Below are 16,689 nucleotides of genomic sequence, written 5' to 3'. Positions count from 1 at the left end.
CTACCGTACTGTTCAATAAGTTTTATCGAACGATAAACGATAAAAAATCATTCGATAAAACTTATCGAACGAGAGTACATATTGTAGAATATGGTGTAACGCGTAAAAAGAATATGGACAGTGTCGATTAATATTTGCTTCGTCGCAGACCTTACAAATGCTAATTGTAATGTTACAAAATCTTCTTTGTGGAAAGAAAAATTGAACAAAAGAAAACTTTATTTAATTTTTCTTTTCTTTGTCTAAAAGATAACCGAATTAGAGTAATTTAACTTACAGAAAAGAATAGTCAATGAGAATCAGTTATAATTAGTTATAACTCTAAAATCAGTTATAACGGTTCAGTCTGTGATTAAGCGTTATCGTGATAGAAAATTGACTATAACTTGAAAATAAGGTCGAATAAGAGCTACATTTATACGAACATTTTCATTGTTTTCGAGCGACGAATCCATATATCCCCTGAAATATTTGTTACGTATTGGCGAACACCCTTTATAAAAGCAGACCTCTCTTTCCCACGGTTAGTGGAGATTCGCACTTGCGATGGCGTAGCGTTAACCGCGGGCTCGCATGTTGATCAAAATCATCGCATTGGAAACTGACCTCGGGGCAGAGGAACGCTTTCTAGCCGGGTTGCTCGTATTTTCTGAAAATTAAGAAACGAAAAGACGCGTCGAGGGTAGAGAGACCGAGCGTAATTAAACGTGTTTTGAGCTAACAACTCATGGCCTCGGATATGGTGCAATCGTGGTGGCTTCCTTGTGCTCAGTTGGCAGTGTCTCTGGCTCGCATATAAAACACAAGTGTCGTGCCGAGGGCTTGCGCGTGCTCTTGCCGCGAAGATAACGAACAGTCTGTATTCTCGTTAGCAGCCATGGCAGCCGTTAAGATAACAACGAGACACGACACTCACTGCGAGCCCTCGGCACGAAAAGAAGATTTAAAGTCATCTTAGGATAGCAGAACTTTCATAAATTAGTACCTAGAGCGAAGAAGCCACCATCGACGCGGATTGCGTGGGACGTCGTGACGTTCGTCGTTTCATTTCTTTCCTGTGAAGCATAACCTTGGGGCTTTCGACACGAATTAAATTCACCGAAGAACGAGGAGAACCAAATGCCTTTGAGAAGGTAATTATCGTGACGGTAACTGATTTAAAGTTCGTTAAATTTTATAATACCGTTGGAATGCAACGCTTAACGTGACCGTCGCGAAACGCGATGCCCCGACACGGGAGTGGTTCTGATTTGTAATAACAATTTCAATACACGACGATTACCGCTTGAAAAAGAATCTCGTACCCGAGCACGCGAGACAGATTCAACAAATCCCGATTCCCGAAAGTTTTCTTCTTTGGAATTTCGTAACTCTTCGCAAGAAAGCAATTTATTTTATCTTTGTATACGCGATACTAAAAACTTTTTCGCTCTTACTTTGGAATAATTAAAGTAAATAGGTAACTTGTGTCGTAATGATCGTTATAAGTATCGTTTACTATCACCAAGGTTGAAGCTATTGTCTATTTCTTCGTCGCGTTTACTCGCATGAACTAGCGATCGTCGTGTAATTTCGTAATAATGTAACTGTGGATATTGTGCAAATTCTAATAAATATGTGAACACGAAAATGTTATAATATTGTATTTGAACATCTACGATGAAACCTTTTTCATACGTACATACGTATTTACAGAGGTTTAATTGTAAATAAGTCAGTATTTTTACATGTTATTAATTGGGCATTACTTGAATATAATTTGAGACGAAAATTATGAATTTAAACATTTTATTGTTGTTCATTCGAGAACTTAAAAAAAATCGTCAGTTTTTGAAGTTTTTCCACAAACTACTATAGAGAGAGAAAAAGGTCATACGTGCAATATATAGAGAATGTTATGTGAATCCTAAGTTCAAACATCAAGTCGTGTTGTTCTGGAAAGGTAGATATTATTATCTGGTCTTCTTCTTTTCTGAACACGTATGGATAAGCACTTTCTAAGAAAATTTACTTTCCAGTTTAAAAAGTACCAGTTTCGAGAAGAACTTGTTTAAAGTTTAAAGATCGACGTGCTTTACTACCGAGTAGTGGTAACGTTATAACTTTGAACATTTTGGATTTCGTCTTAATATCTAAGGAAGGCAAACTTAAAATGTTAAATTACAAGAAAATGTGAAAAAGCTAACGACCTTTTAACATTGAAAAAGTGATATTTCCCTTTGAAAACCGTTCATAACCTGAAAAACGGTCGATGGATCGATCATCTCTACGTCAGCTCTTTAAAGAGGGTGATCGTTATAAGAAATTGACTCGGAACAAGGCGAACGAGAAAGTCGCACTGTGAAAAAATGGCTTCCTGGTTATGAAAGACTGTTTGCGTCAACAAGTCTTGCGACCAGACTCACGAGTCGAATCGGTCGCACAGTTGTTCGTGGTTGACTGTTAATTTAGTAGATGCGGGGGAGGTTCGCGGTCGCGTTGGACTAGACAACAAATCCACTGTGTTACAATCACACGAATGGAATGTAGTACGCGAACATGTACATACGGATCCACGGTGGTGCACGGTGTACCATCGCGCAAGCATGAATACGTTCCGGCATGCTTTCTCGCGCCGGGAGATCGTTATCCCCGCGGTGGTTTCTGGCCCTAGACAAACCTACATAAATCGAATGTCCGAGATTGGGAGAGGGGGCTAGCCTCTGCGCGGTTGGTAGCCACTTTGTAACAGTACCGGGAAACAGATGAAATTAATAGTAATAACGGGGTAATAAGTGGATTCCATTCGTGGCACAAACGTGCGAGCAAACAAACTACAACTCGTAGTCGAATTGACTAAATTCGAGTACGATTAGTTCGGACCGTCTCATTTGTTTTTGATGATATAAAAGAATGCCAGAAGGAAGCTTCAATTTTACTAAAAGGGGGATAGCAATAAATTAAACGAATAACATAAACACTTTCCTTCTTATTAAAAATGTCACAATTTTCAATAAGGAGGAAAGTGTTTATGTTGTTCATTTAATTTATTGGTATATTATTTAATAGCTTTTATAAAATTCTATCCCCCTTTTAATACCGTATGAACAATGAAATTAAACGAAAGATAAACGGTACATTTCAGTACACAGTAATAGATTTTAACTAAAAATATTTGAACTCATTAGTGTATAAAATTTTTGTAATAATAAGTTATGTGAGTTACAACAGATATTATTTTTATTTTCTTACTTTTCTTCTTATTTGTAACTTGTCTCGTATTACTTAATCTAATTAAACATATATCTTTTTACAGGTCGATTAACACATGATTAGGTACATCTAATTTATTATCTAATTAATAAATTAGATAATTTTGTATCTATTTACTTCGTGCTCCGTCCTAATGTAAAGAAGGAGGATTATTCGTTGTCTAAACAATTAAATATTATGAGTATTCATTATACTGAGTATTTATTTAAATATTGGACACAAAGTTTTCTTGTCTTCAATTTCCATAAACAAGTGCATATATGTCTGTTTAATTTTTAATTCAATTTTGAAACTCAGATTATGTACCAAACATGTTATAAGAAGACAGAAAATTTTATTCTGAAAGAAATTGCTAATCACATTGGGTTAGATGCTTTAGTTGGCTTTGGAAAAATTTATAACTAAGCAAATCTCATATTATATAATCAACACTGTTCCCTTTACTCGTGATATTACATTCTTCTTAACCTGGGAGTGATTTTCCTTTTTACATACAATACACTGTTTTCATACAAATTGACTTATACGAAAAGCTTTAAAATGAATTAACCTTACCGCACATATAAGTCGTTAATCTTCTGATTCATCGAGACATTGGATTGTAAACCATCGCTTATTTGTATCATATTATTCAAGGTGTATATTTCTTTGAAGAAGATCACATAATTAGGTGACCAACGCAACATCGATTAATTAAATAATTGCTCAATTATATTGTTCCTAGATATCGCCAAAAAAAGGCTACACTTTATTTTCAATTTATTTTGCATATCGACAAGAGTACAAAGAAAAGAATTTTTTAATTTTTTAATTTTTAAATTCAATTATTTTTACAACGTTAGCGCATATTTTCTTCTTTCGCGTATATCGTAAATATCGTGCACTAAACTGCGCAAGCATGATCATTTCTTTTACGTATACAACGTGAACGTTTTATCGATATTGGCGGATCAATAAGATGTAAATGTAGCGAAAGACAAGTGATTCGTCGCGAACATGCGAGTAATTTCAACAGATAACCTCTGGATTAATAGATCACCAAGAAAACCATATCCCAAATTAGTAGTGATTAACGTCTGTCTGAGAGTACTTACGTTTGCAGGCCTTACGATGCGTGATCGGTCTTGCTGGATCCCTGTAGTAACCTTCCCGACAATAATGACAGTGTCTTCCTGCCGTAAAATGTCGGCACTGCAGACAAACGCCTCCGCTGACACGGCCAGACAGCTTGTACAGTTCCATGTTGAATCTGCACTTTCTCGCGTGAGCATTGCAGTTGCACACTGAAACAGATACACGTTGGTTTATTTTACTACCTAGACCCTTTATTTCGATCAAATCAAATTCTTTCTTCCGAAGAAGTAAAAGAAAGGTCTCTGATCGAAGTTGGGCAAAGTTCTTACTTAGAATAAAATTTCGGATAACGAACAATTTTGAATTGTTTGATTTTGTCAAATCGAAAGACATTTGAATAATTGTTAAATTGAATATACCTCGCGAAGAAATTGCTGTACGTTGCTTTTATTTCTCATTTGTTATTCGAATCAAAATTTACCCATCTCTGTCTTTAATTAACACGATATTGAAACGGAAATAATTACTTAAAATGACACAAATTTATCGAATAATTATTAATAATGATTTAAAACGTTATTCATGGCCGTCTTAATCGAAATTTAATTAGTACCTCTTTTTTTTTCTTTATTATTAATAATCATTCTTTTCAATGGAAACGATGATGATTCTCGTTTAGAATTGAGATTGCAACTGAGATTCAGATACAATTTTTAATTATAGTTCTGATGAAAGTTATGCATAATAGATCTAATACATCCTTAGTGAACGAGTATTAAATCAATGGGTGATTAATGAGATTTCTTGAACTGAATTGGTTAAGCATGCGTTACATCTACAACTCTTTGTTGTAATTAAACTCAACTTAACATTTGACATTCAGCATCTAATATATTACACGAAACTACGAGTATACTCAAGTCTAGGCAGATTTAAAATGCAATTTCAAAGAACATGGTATCCTATTTTACGGTTATTTAATTTTCAAAATACATTTACATTGTTAATAGATTATTTCATGAAATAACCTTGAGAATACTTATTTTATACTTGAAATAATAAGATACTATTGGAAATAACTATTACAACAATGCATCGTTAAATGTTATTAACTTCCAATTTGCAAATAACGAACCAACGTTTAGAGAAGGCGAAAAAATATTTTTTTGTTACGTAAATACGATTATACACTCTTAAATACCAATTATTTCAAACTTTTATTCGAAATATTCGTATTTCCTTTAGTTTCAATAACATTGCAAGAAATATGAAACTGAAACGTTGCTTCAAATATTTATTTCTTATTTTTATTCTAAATAAAATTTACTTAGGTTCAATCAATTTATTTCGAATAATTCAAAATCATTAACAGAATGAAACTATTTTATTCGAGCAATTTATTATTATTTATTACTCGCAAATTATTTGTCACAGAAGATTGTACAAACGAAAGTTTATTTACTTAAAATTATCTAAACTAAAGTTTATCTACATACGTAGAAGCACATCTGGATAAAAATTTAACGACTTGAAACTTCATTTATTATTCATAAATAAAAGTTTACTTGAATAAAATATTACTCATTCATTATTCATAGATAAAAATGTACTCAATTCTGTTACATATTTATTCGCATATTTCTTTTGGATTTTGTCGTTTATTAATTGATTGCACGGTTACCGATTTACAAGTTCAGAAATGCAATCGTTCATTTGCAAATTTGTAAGTACCTGACCGTAATAAAATTAATTACAGTAGCCAACCAAGCACATATTAATTTTAAATTGATTCATTCGAATTTGAATAATATTAAAAAACATGTACCGATAGTAAATGGTATAGATTAAATGTTGTTAATAAAAATTGGAATGTTCGAAAACAGTGGTCGTTTCAATACATTATTTTTAATCAATTACGTTATATTATTCATTAAAATTTATAATTAATTTCTGGGATAAGAATAATATACGCGTGGAATTATTCATCTATTTTAATGAAATTCGCTTTTATAATTTCACAGTTATATTTTGCGTACTATACAACATAAATATGCACATATCAAGGCAGAAATAATGATTGAAATTAAGTAAAATTTAATACAAATAAATTATGCACGTTATTCAAATTACACGTTGAACGCACTGAAAACTTGAACTGTTGCTCATACTTCATTTCCGGGAACGTCATGTGTTAACAATTCTTTGCATATTATCCAGGCTAGCTACAAGGTATAGTCACCTCTTAAATGAAATCAATACCTTAGACATATTTCGCTTTGCGAAATGTAAACGCTTTCTATTATACTTACGGTGTAGTAAAATCTAAATAAAGAGCAATTGCACTTGCTTGTTTGTTAACGCGTCACGGGAGAATAGCCGATAGGATCGCCATGAAATTTGGAACATGTTCATAGGGTAGAATCAATTTAAAATATAAGTTACATAACATCGCAATATTCTTGCCGAGAGGGGGCGTTAAATGCTCCCCAGAAAGGTCTATGAACGATGTATTTACTTACGATATGTAGCTTATGGTTGCTCTTATAGCAAAAGTATACGTGACAACTGTCCTTGAAAATTAAATTTAGAAACCTTTTTTTACTGCAGACAAATTCAAGTAATAAACCGCGTGACATTCAAATGTTTTTACTTGTTGCGGAGATTGTGGGAGCTGTAAACTGTAAAATGTATGATATATCTCTCTTATTGTTGCTTTTACAACAAAAGCACACATAACAAAAGCTTCTTGGAAATTAAAATTCAAGTCTTTTCTCTCTGATACAAATTTTCGATAGAATCAAAAATAATCGAAACACTGACACTCTCTTCTCTTCCTTTAATTATCTATGAGAATAAATAGCAACAGAACTTTAATGATTTATGACCACAATTTGAAACGAAAATTGTAGTATTTGCGTTAGAAAGTGCTAAAGTACCCCGAACAATGTCGGTTAATTAGCCAGTCCTCAATTATTTAGGTTTCAATTATTTTAGCTACTTTTCGATAAACAACAACCATTTTACCTGTGATATTAATTAAAGAAGTTGACAAATATTTGAAATGTATAAAGTTTAGGAAAATACCCCGAACAATGTCGATTAATTAGCCAGTCCTCAATTATTTCGGTTTCAATTATTTTAGCTACTTTTCGATAAACAACAACCATTTTACCTGTGATATTAATTAAAGAAGTTGACAAATATTTGAAATGTATAAAGTTTAGGAAATCTGGGCCATTTGTAGAATGAGTTGAACAATACTTGTGCAACACGTACAGAGTCAATGAGATTAAAAAGAAATTACCGTCGATGTAATAGCATACCTTGGAATCCTTATAGAATACCTTATTTTATAGTACAACAAGTTTAACTTCTGTCCACTGTTTGGGTTAATTTGATCCAAGATGGAATATTATTATTAAATAACTTTTAATTTAAAAACTTACGAAGAATAACGGTGAAAGAAGAAAAATAATTTCTGGTTTATTTAAAAACTTCGATAACCAAGAATAGAAGAAGACATAATGTCGTCCATGATCATAAAGTAATCGTGAAAAACGAGTAAGAAAAGCACCGTGCACTACAGGAATACAAATCATCGAAGAAACTCGCACGAATATCCAAAATTAGTAAGATGTTTATATAAATTTCGAAAAAAGAAGAAAGTGTGCTTCTATTTAAAATTTGAATACAATTATGATACAATCTACCCATAAGTGTATTAACTTTGGAAGGAAACAATCTAAAAACTGTATTCTCGATGCGTTCAATTAGTGGTATTCATTTTCTTAGAAAAGGATACATATTTTAATACATGCACCACAACTAACGTTTGGTAAAGAGTGACAGCGTATAGAAATTTTTAAACTAAAAAAATATGTACCCGATACAGTTTTTTTTGAGCCATCATTTTAAATGTTGTTATAATGTTTTACAAACAAAAGAGAAAAAATAAAAATAACACCAAGATTGCAAATATTCTCATTGGTTGTGAATACTATATATTACTATGTCCGTAGACTAAATACAAATTTCGAATAACGAGTAAAAGATAAAACACTTTCAATTCGCTACTCGTTGTATACAAATAAAAAATTGAATTGTAGAACGTAATTATATTTTACGTTAGGCAAATGGAAACTCACCCGAATAATTTATCGTCAAATCGAATAAATCTTGCGAATACATCGCTATACGTTGCTTTTATTTGTCATCTGTTATTTGAATAAAACTTTGTCTAACTTTCATAGAAAGAGTATAAAGTACAAAACTTGACATTTAGTAATACTTAGAACGATCCTATTGACTTTGCACTATTCACAGTGCCTATCTATGTCACTTTGTGCGCAGAATCTCCAAGTACCTCGATTCTGTAAAAACTATTGAAGTTGTCAGCGTTGCGCAGACACTTATAAAGCTGAAATGCATTCAAAATGTCATTAACAGGTTTACGTTGGTACAGCACATCTCAGATTGTAACTTATTAAATATTGCACGTTTCCAATGGTTAGACCATATTATTTTCAATCATAAATTATACAATAAAATTTCTAAAGAATTAAGAGCGAATTAAATATGTTTTAATCCTTGTAAAATTTATTATTTTTGTTACCGAAAAACTAGGAAGAAAACAGGTATCTAAAGATGTAATTTTACAAAACATGATATTCATAATGTTATATTTAATTGGACTTATTGCCGTGTAACATATTTTGCATCTTTTTTACTATCTTTAGTATTTTTTTTAAAGAGTATCTTTTCTTCTTTGTAGACACTGATGGTGTTAGCAAATTCTCACTAATGGATTTGTTATGTTTATAACATTGTAGACAACTATTGCTCAATTTTTTAAACCCCGCTCCCCGAGTAGGAAGATACGAAATCATGCACTGGATGAACGAATTAATAACTATATTAAATGGAAGAAGTCCAAAATGAAACCGCTGTGGTACGATTTATGAGACTTAGGAAGATACGATAAAACTATAAATTGTGGTCCGTGTTACCAAATTACCTAGGATTCACTTTAATTGTTAACTTTAGAACTGTTAATTGTAAAGCTTTATAGAACTCGGTACGAATGAAATCGATTCCATTAGGTGTAATAGGATGTTATTGGTAGACAACTGTACAGGTACAAAACCGTGTTGTCTATTAATTGTAGTAGTGTTGGTTAAAAATATTATTTTCTCTGTGATTATGTTTTCAAAGATTAAAACCATTTGTATGTTTCGATTGGCTTATAATTGATAACATTCGATTTGTCACAGTACAGTAGATTTTTACCCACTGTGAGAATTGTCATTCTGGATGTAACAAATTTGTATGAATAAAGCGAAATAAATGAGCTGAAGTTATCACCCGATCTATTGATTATGCTGAGAAGATATTTTATGAATGACCTCACTAATGCTTATATTCGAGTCAAATATCTGTATCGTACGTGAAATTAAAACGCGACATAAACAATTGAGCAATATCAGAACTATTGTACGTGTAGTGTCAATTAAAATGCATATTATTCCGAAGTAATTTGCATTTTCTTTTTGAATTTGTAAACTTTCAGAAACATTTAATACAGTTCGGTATCTTTTGTCCGTATACCTATTCCAAATGACGTTTTCGAACAGCAAATTTATATTCTGCTCTCAGCTTTGAAAGAACAAAGTAGACGGAACATAAATTACTGCGTTTATAATTGGAGTGTGCAACCTTCTTGCACCAAATAAATTGCCTTAACCGAAATGAGAATCAGTTTCAGTAAGTAGAAACTCTAGTTCGGAATGCAAGTATTTATAAATATCCTTAATACATGATATTTTACTGTTGATTTATATTCATCAGTTTCTAATTGGAGCCAGAGTTAGACAAAATATAATACTTATGTAAACGAATGAAAGATAAAAACCTTTTGATGCACTGTTCGTTCGACAAAAATTATAATCTGAATTATATATATATATATATATATATATATATATATATATATATATATATATATATATATAATTAAATTCTATTTTACGTTGAACGAATAAAAGCTTATCCGAATAACTATCAAGAAAACGAACGTTGCAAGTAAATAGTTATACAGAGCTTTTATTCGTTATTTATTGTATACCTTTTAAAAATGTACAATAAAATTTTAATTAGAATTTTTATAATATTCGATAGATATTTATTACGTCGGCGTTCCCTCGTCAAAAAAATCATGGTTAATACACACAAGTTAGAAATTGTGTAAAAATAATGATTCACATTATTTAATTACACTTAATACATTATGGTCTTAAGAACATATCACTTCTCAGCGAAACCGTGTGTGTTGCATAATAGCGAATACTTTCTTTCGACGAGAATCTGAAGTTAAGATCGAAACGTCGATAAAATTCATTTTCACGGATAATTGAACAAAATTTTCTTTCAGTTACAAATGAATTAATTTTACCAGACAGCATTTCGAAGATTTTTTTCTTTAATGATAACCTGCATTTTGTGAAACGAACGAACGAACCGTGAGAGACCTTCCTCGTATTTATCGCGATACCACGCTACGATAAACGCGTCTTCGTTCAGAAACGATGACAGTTTTCCTATGCCCTTCCTGCTTTCGCTTTGTCTCCCCCGTTCGTTTTGTCATTTCCTTCTTTTTCAGATCCCCCGGAAAAGTTCCGCGGCATCGTATCGAACGCAGCCGTCCATTGAATTCTCGAGAACCGAAGAAGTATCTCGAGAAGAATCGTGCCGTAACTTCCTCTACTCGAGCACGCTGCTCCCGACGTTCTTATTCGTGACTTCTTGAAAATAACGGAATAATTGAAAGGCTGATAGAAGAAAGGCAGGGACAGAAACGAACGCGTGGGAGAGGGGGTCGAGGAATCAGTAGGGAAGTTGCAATTTTAACGACCCTTCTCGGTGTACTCGTACACAATCTCTCGACCTAATAATCCGTATGTCAAACCCAGCTGGGCGTGCCTTATTTTCCGGTTTCGCGCAAAACTCCTTACGGTTCTCTCCACGTCCGCATTAACGTCTTCGACAAATAGAAATAGATCTTTACGGTCTCGAAATCACGCCACTGTCTCGATTGACTCGTCCCTTCCGGTTACCAGTCACGAAACCTTCGAAACCTTTCGACGAATTCATCGCCAAGCTGCACAAGTACCCATGTACGTAGATACATATGTACCTCAATCTCAACACTCTCTCGATACCTATAAATAAGTATTAAATAGTCCCACGTTTCGCGAGTAAGAACTTCAAGGAGCTTGAGCACTTTGAACTTTGCACGATCGGTTTCGCAATTTGCAGCACTCGCAATCTTCGTATTTATAACACAATATGGGGCAAATGTAAGATGCAAAAGACGTTTTAGCGGATAAGATATTTTGCCTTCCTCATCATCTGTCGTACGTATTTTATAACTTCAAATACGCAATGCGCAGTTGGTAATGATTTATATGAAGAGATTTTATATAAGATTTATGTACAAACTTAGTTAACGGTCAAGGATCAATGAGCTATTACTTACAGTTTGTCACAAAAGCGTGTCACTGATATTTTTGTAAATATGATCTTTTTGGTAGAAAACTATATATAAACCGAGTACACATATAAAACACTGATACGCTCTTACTTTAATAGCGAGTCCAATCTTCTTCATTATCAAAAATAGCTCGACATCTCCTTGGCATGCGCCGATTTTTCTGTGTACGATATGGGTAACGATCTCCATATTTGACGAATCCGCTCTAATAGGGTTCTTAATTTTAATACATAAGTTTCCTTTTAAGTTTGTGCTTCATTAAGGACCACACATTGAATTTGCATCAGGAGATCCGGATGACCAATTTAATACGGTGATTGAACATGTGTTTTCGGTTCGAATGAACCAACGTTTCACCGATGTGAAAAGCCCTCTTTGGAACAGTTTTAACATTTTCTGCGAATTCAGATTGTCTGTGAAGATTCACGCAATCTCAAAACCATGCAACTCCAAACATGCACTTTTAACAAGTGTTTTACATTTCGTATGGCTAGTTTTCCATGGTTTAAGCATGTCTAATAGAACACCAGACCCAGAAAGAAGACTCATCGCTGAACACTATATCGCTCCAGTCACGATGGATATTCCGATGAACCAACGTCAAACAACTTTCAACATATTTGTTTGAAAATAATGTTTTGGACATTGTACTTCGCCATTTGACACTATGCTCTTCCGAACCACGTTTCAAAGTAGTTATACCAATGTTCACATCTTTTCTTGAACAAAACTGCTTTTCTTTCCCGCAACGAGAGTGTTCGATTTTTAGCAAAATGTCTGAGGAACACTTCATCTTCTCTGATGTCGATAGTTTGCTTTAAACCACAATTTGGAAAAACATCGATACTTTTCGTTTGCTTGTACCTATCTATCCACTTCTATATAAACTGTGGTGACTCGTTCAAGTATTTGACAGTACTTGCAAAACTCATTTTTGACCCTTCTGGGTGACTACACAGGAAAACTGCCTCAAACCGTTTTGTAGTCGCAGCACTCGTCTCGGAAAGATCTGTTCTCGACAACGATAGAAACGAATCTGAAAGAAACTTAGTCAATGCGTATTCGAGTGGATCGTATATGTTTAAATTATCACGGTCTCCACTTCACTGGGTGTCAAGTTTCGAAGATATCGCTAACACGTTTTTATGGGACAGACTGTAACCTCAGTAAAAGCGACAGTATCACGAGAATTTCCTTACTGGATGTACGAATATCACACTGAATACTAACATAGAATTAATAACTGGCGCAATACATAATTTATAATACGATAACTAAATGTAAATTAGAATACAAATAAAATATAATAAAATATACTAATGGTACGTTCATGGTAACGTATTCTATATAAATAGGAGTAAACGTAACGTTTGCTGCGCAGGATGAACCAACGGTATACTAAAAATATTTTACAAATATTTTCAAGTTGTAAAAGCGAGTATCTAGGAAGATAAATTTCGTTAAAATTGACATTTTCCTGTATTAATTTTTTCTACATTTATTTAACCTTTCCAGGGACGAAGTATTGTTAATTTACAAACCGATATCGGTCCAGGGCATTTTGCGACGATACTATTTCGTTATATTAGTGGGAAATTTGATTATGAATATTAATTTACAAATTAAATCGTACACGTATTTATTCGGATACTTCCTGCTAGAATTATTTTGCGTTGAAATTTCATCTAGAACATTGCAACGCTCGAATTCCTTTATTTTAGAACTTTTGACCGGTAGATTTTTGGTACGTTGAAACATGAACATTCTTAATCTGAAACTTACTTTGTTACACAATTCTTTACGCCTTTACGGCTTCTTGCTTACACCTCTTTTTCTTTACTCTACAATCTTACAATCTTTTACTCTAAAATTATATAAATATAATTTGCTTCCATTTTTTTTTTTTTAAATGTTATTTATTCGTAATTTTAAGAGAATAGGTTGGGAGATTGACTTTCGCGCGTCTACTTAAAAATAGTCTGAATGAGATCGTGTTTGAACACATTTTTATCGAACAAACCTCTTCAAGTCGTTGGGAATCCGTATCACACTCTTATAAAGTTAAATCGTATCCGCCCACGTAACAGAAGAGATTTTTAACCCACCGCGATACCGCAAGAAACTAAACTTCTAAACAAATCTAACTAAACAAATCTAACAAGACAGAGAAAGAAAAGGCGAGAGGAGAGAAAAGGAATGTGTTTGTGAATACACGCACAAAAACCTAGAAAACCATTCTAAGAACTGCACATGTACGAACCAGAAAGGCAATACATATTTAGAAATAACTAATCCGCAGGAAAAAGTAAATGCCTGTTGAACACAACTTATTGTGCATTTGTAAAATCACGTTTATCGTAATTGCCTTTGTAAAATCACGACTCGTCTTTGCTTGAGCGGAAACAGTTAAATTAAAAAGAATATACAAAGAACAGGTGAATTGAAAACGGAATAATTGGTTCTTGGTCGGATTAGCGAATAGGTGCGAGTAATATGGTTTAAAGGGCTAAATGAAAAAGATAGGACTGGGTGTCAATAAGACAATCTAGACAAACTAGAACAAACCAACATACATCTGAAACAAACAAAGGACGTTACGATAGAAATCATCGTTTAATTCTATAGATTTATTATTTTCCATGCAAGCATAATGTAATTTTCTACGTGGTGCAAGAAAATATATTCAAAATTGTTTGAATAGCAAAGTAAGGAGAGCAAAGTAGCTAGATAGAACCAATATTCACGTGAAGCTAACAAAGGACGTTACGATAGAAATCATCGTTTAATTGTATAAATTTATTATTTTCCATGCAAGCTCAATGTAATTTCTTACGTGGTGGAAGAAAATATATTAAAAATTGTTCGAATAGCAAAGTAAGGAGAGCGTCAGAAATGTTTGAAGCGATTGTGACAGAAATAACAAATTTAACGCGTTAACAGCTACGCTAACTACGCGCATGAATCCTACCCGGTTACGGATTTGTGGACACCGGGCATGTATAATTTAATGAAACGATTTACCACATTCGGTCATACTACCCCATGTGTACTCAATGCCTGGTAATCTGATCTTAATCTCGTCTAATGTAAGCTATGAAGCCGATGGTCTCTTGTCCAAAAGCCTCTACTATAGGCATGCTCACGGTTAGGAGCACTTTACACGATTTATTCTCCTTTCACGTGTCGCTATTAAGAAACAAAGAAGTCGACGATTCGCGCGTTCTATCTTCTACTGGACACTTCGCTCATAAAACCAAAGACGATAAACTAATTTTCCATACGAAACGTTCGTATATATTATGGTAACAGAACAGAGTGGAAGAAGGTGTCCGAGCTTAGCTTAGGCATATCTCATCCGCTATAAAGACAAACGACTAATAATTACACGTTCGTTCTTCATTGAACCGAACAACAATGTATGCTCTTAGCTTGCAAATTGGAAGGAAGTTCCGGTGTAATGCGCGAGAGATGTGTACGATCGAAGGGAGCAATCGATGAAAACAACGCTAGATTTCATGTTTCCTTGCAGACATATCAGAAAGTAGCGCAGTTTGATTAGGATGTCCTGCCTTATCCACCGTATTCACCCGACTTGGCACCTTCTGATTACAACTTATTTCGGTCGCTACAAAATTCTCTCGATGAGAAATTAAGACTGGGTTCTTTGGAAGCTTGTAAGAAACACGTAGACGAGTTCATCGTCCAAAAAAATAGGAAGTTCTGGGGACCGGGATAACGAAATTATCTCAAAGATGACGAAAGGTGCTAAATCAAGATGTAAAATATGTAACAGAATAAATATATATGTATAAATATTTAAAAATTGTTTTTGAATTTTACATTGAAAACGCTACGAAGTAATGTCCCAACCCAACAGTTTTAGCGTCTCGTTTCCGGGGAAAATTGAAATCCGTCGCATTACGCAACATTCTATTTTATTACTTACCAGACATGGAATTCGATGCACTGGATAAGGCCGTGGTCGTTAATATAGCGTGTCAGATCGATCGAATAACCTCTCGATAGTTAATAACCTTGTTCAGCCACCGTCTGAAATTTCTTGATCGATTCCTGTTATTAAGCTGTGGCTGGCCACGCTCCTGCCTCGGGTTGTTTTCGTAGAGGCAATCGCTGTAATTAGCGCTTAACCGTCGTATAATCGATGTTCTACGTCTTCTGGATTTTCCTTCGCTCCTCGAAACAGGGTTTTATGCTTTCAGTCTCGTTTAGATTTATTATACACCCCGAAGAAAAGGATTTAGAAAGCATACTATCTCGTACCAGACAAATCAAAACGTTTCGTTCTCAATCTTCGATTAAGTGTTTCGCGCGTTCCTTCTTCCCGGTACATTGGTACAACGAATTTCGTTTTCGATATATTTCTGTTTGAACGCCGTTATTTAACGTGATGTGAAATTTGCAAATAGCCAAAAAAGCCCGTATTTGAATACGCATTCTCGCAAAATATCGTGCTTGATCGAATATTTACTCGAATGGTTTCACGGAGAATAAATATGAAAATTTGGGAAAGTGAGGTGAAACGAATTTATGTGGTGCATGTTCACGATACAGTTGAAGGTAATTTCAATTTACCGTTCCAATGAGACTAAAGAATATCCATTAGTTGTGATTGAAGTCAAGTTTGCCTTCTGGTTCAATACTCTATATTTAATTTTATATCCTTGATTTTACAAGTAGCGTAATCATTTTATTCGTGTACCAATTCTCGAATGTATGTTGGCAAATTTTCCGGTTCTATCCTTTTTCATTGTTTAAGCACCAAAAATAAAATACTGGCATGGTTAAACTGATAATAC

The 16,689-nt window shown here is 33.7% G+C and overlaps 1 protein-coding gene across 1 annotated transcript in view; it reads right to left on the bottom strand.

Moving 5' to 3' along the window:
- LOC143148955 (netrin-1) overlaps window positions 1–16,689 on the bottom strand; it is a 264,655-nt gene that overhangs the window by 96,736 nt on the left and 151,230 nt on the right. Inside the window, exon 2 of the mRNA XM_076315806.1 lies at window positions 4,347–4,535. Within this exon, the coding sequence (XP_076171921.1) occupies window positions 4,347–4,535 (189 nt within the window). The remainder of the gene's footprint in view (window positions 1–4,346; window positions 4,536–16,689) is intronic.

The sequence above is a fragment of the Ptiloglossa arizonensis genome, chromosome 7, assembly GCF_051014685.1.
Source record: "Ptiloglossa arizonensis isolate GNS036 chromosome 7, iyPtiAriz1_principal, whole genome shotgun sequence".
Classification (NCBI taxonomy): Eukaryota; Metazoa; Arthropoda; class Insecta; order Hymenoptera; family Colletidae; genus Ptiloglossa; species Ptiloglossa arizonensis.
Note: the sequence above shows the minus strand (reverse complement) of the source record. Positions and strands in the feature narration are given on the sequence as shown.